The sequence below is a fragment of the Opisthorchis viverrini genome, assembly GCF_000715545.1.
Source record: "Opisthorchis viverrini unplaced genomic scaffold opera_v5_238, whole genome shotgun sequence".
In the NCBI taxonomy this organism is placed as follows: domain Eukaryota; kingdom Metazoa; phylum Platyhelminthes; class Trematoda; order Opisthorchiida; family Opisthorchiidae; genus Opisthorchis; species Opisthorchis viverrini.
This window is the reverse complement of record NW_008751890.1, coordinates 633,366-635,747: the sequence shown is the minus strand read 5'-3', so window position 1 is coordinate 635,747 and position 2,382 is coordinate 633,366. Positions and strand designations below refer to the sequence as shown.

The 2,382-nt window shown below is 43.6% G+C and overlaps 1 protein-coding gene across 1 annotated transcript; it reads right to left on the bottom strand.

The window, feature by feature from the left end:
* Nucleotides 1-755: 755 nt before the first annotated feature.
* On the bottom strand, nt 756-1,929 carry T265_14656 (hypothetical protein; the record flags this gene model as incomplete). The annotated part of the gene is made up of 3 exons (XM_009174634.1): nt 756-998; nt 1,112-1,155; nt 1,677-1,929. Coding segments are annotated over 3 exons (540 nt in total), but the record flags the coding sequence as incomplete, so codon positions are not given.
* Nucleotides 1,930-2,382: the final 453 nt, after the last annotated feature.

The window sequence follows — 2,382 nt, the reverse complement described above, 5'->3', positions numbered from 1 at the left end:
CCTTCAGCTGTGGAGAAGTTTCAGGCTGGGATTATGAGAAGTTCAGTCAAATTTTTTTGCAAAGCGCTTACTTCATTTCCAATCGATTAAAGTCGATGTATTTTTCGACGATGTGGTTGTTTTCACCCTTCTTCCAAAATTACCCCAGTAGCATCCAGAATATTCCGGCAACGCTATCCACTATAAGTTGAACTAACAAAGCTTACTGTCATTTCTACAGTTGTGTCACATGTGGTGACCAGTTTGGTTGACTACGTTGACTCGCGTTATGTGTTAGAACGTTCGATATACAAACACCGTGTTTATAACAGTATTTGATGCGCTATCCGCATAATCGGAGTGACTAGTTCAATACGACGGCGACGTTGAAACATCGAGCAACAACACTCACGTGACCTCTATGCCCGCTTCGGACTTCAGTTGACTGTATCGCCTGAATCACATGGCCGGCTGAACAGGCTAAATCATGATTACTGGTGCCGGCACAATACCATTCGCTCATCTGATTTATCGCCATGCTTGGCTGTCAGGTTTACGTAACTCGAATTAAAGTGCTTCAACGAACGGCATAACCGGATGCAGTTTATAGTTGAGCCCTTCAGAATCCATCCATTCCACCGAGCAATAAATACCGTTTGGCTTAGAATATAAATGAATCTAGCTAATATGACACAATGTTACCTAACCACAAGAATGAACTGAAAGATCCCACCAATTGCTTCCTGAAACGAGAACAAAAACCAACGCCACCTACATTCTTCATCCTGAACTCCGCCCCAATAGCCGTTGAACAGACACTCCTGGGCATCCATGTTCAACTCTTGCAGAAACAGTGTATGCACGTCGTAATATTCATACGGATCAAGGTCGCAGCGAAACTCCGTCGTATCGAGATAGTACTTTGCCAAAACATGACCGTCTACTGGAACAGTACTGTTTTCGACGGGTTGACAACCGGACACGTAGAATCGTCTCCTGTTAAACATTTTCTCATCCAGCTAGAGGGCAAAGTGGATTAGATGCATAGGAAACATTATTGTAAGCAAGGATGTTTGGCCGAACGGCACAATAATTTCTATAGATCCTGCTTCATACTCCACCCATATCTTACCTGATCACAAAAGCCCTCCACATAAGGTCCAACAAGAATGAAACCTATTTGAGTGAAAATGTCATAATGAAAGTATTGCGATGGAGGCAAAGTGAGTTTCATTCTCAACAGGGATTTGAAATTTCTGCGCAACGTTCCAAGACACAGAAGACCAAAAATGCATTTTCACTGGAGTACAAATCTACCCCCAACCTCTCTTGCCGTGGTAGCTTGTTACATGCATGCCACATATAATCAATTCGTGAATTAGCATTATCCATAAACTTACGGGTCACGTGGCATGGTCAGAGCCATGTTCGGGATAACTGTGAAACGTGTCGAGGACAATGTCTTTGAGTATGAAGTTAACCGGGTGACTGTGACACCATACAGATTCACGCAATCCACGCACTTACATTTACGAGGCGCGTACTCGGAGACGTGCGTCGATGCTGAAATGCATATACATATGCGAATGGATGAGCGTTCAGTTGGTCTTAGTCACCGAGTTTCTGCCCTACGTCCTCACAAAACAAAGATCAAATTGTGGCATTTTAAGCACAACTGTGACCAGGATTTCACTCACGTATCGCGTCTTTTGTCTGGGCTCTGCCGGTTGTAACAACACATGTTGTATTTCCCCCATTCAATAGACGATTCAAGTACCACATACGGAAATCATACGACAATTCAGCTGGGTAATCCTCTGGTAGGTTGCTGACATTCAACTTGACATGCATCAACAGTTCCCTTTGGTTGCCGGTTTGATTCTTTTGGGTCCTTATATCACAACCGTACACTGTCTTGTCCTCCCAAATTTTTCGATTCCGCTGTATTATCTGAAAAATTGTGTGAAACACAACCAGGGTTATGCAACAATTATTTGTTCGTGTTCACAAAGTTTCGTCGTCAAAAATTAGTCTACAATGTGTGGTTACAACCCGGGGAACCCAGATGGCTCCACGGGGAATTTAGAAGCATACCTGATTGTTCTGACCGAGGGAGTGTCAGTGATCCAGGGGGAAACCTCAGTCTCCCATACATACAGCTCAGTGATCACCTATATACAGTGAAAATGCTTACGAAATATGCCCCTTGACCGAAGCTCCATTAATCAGCCAAGTAAGAAACAGAAATCCGCCTGTCCAACTGTACACTTAACACTAATCCGCTATTTCGCACATACGTATCAATGTCCTGAACAAGCAACCTCTGGAATACTTCCGGCTGTTTCGTCGACTTTCTTTCGAAGCTATGTTTATCCCATCTGTCATTCTTACCCCTCTGTTGCT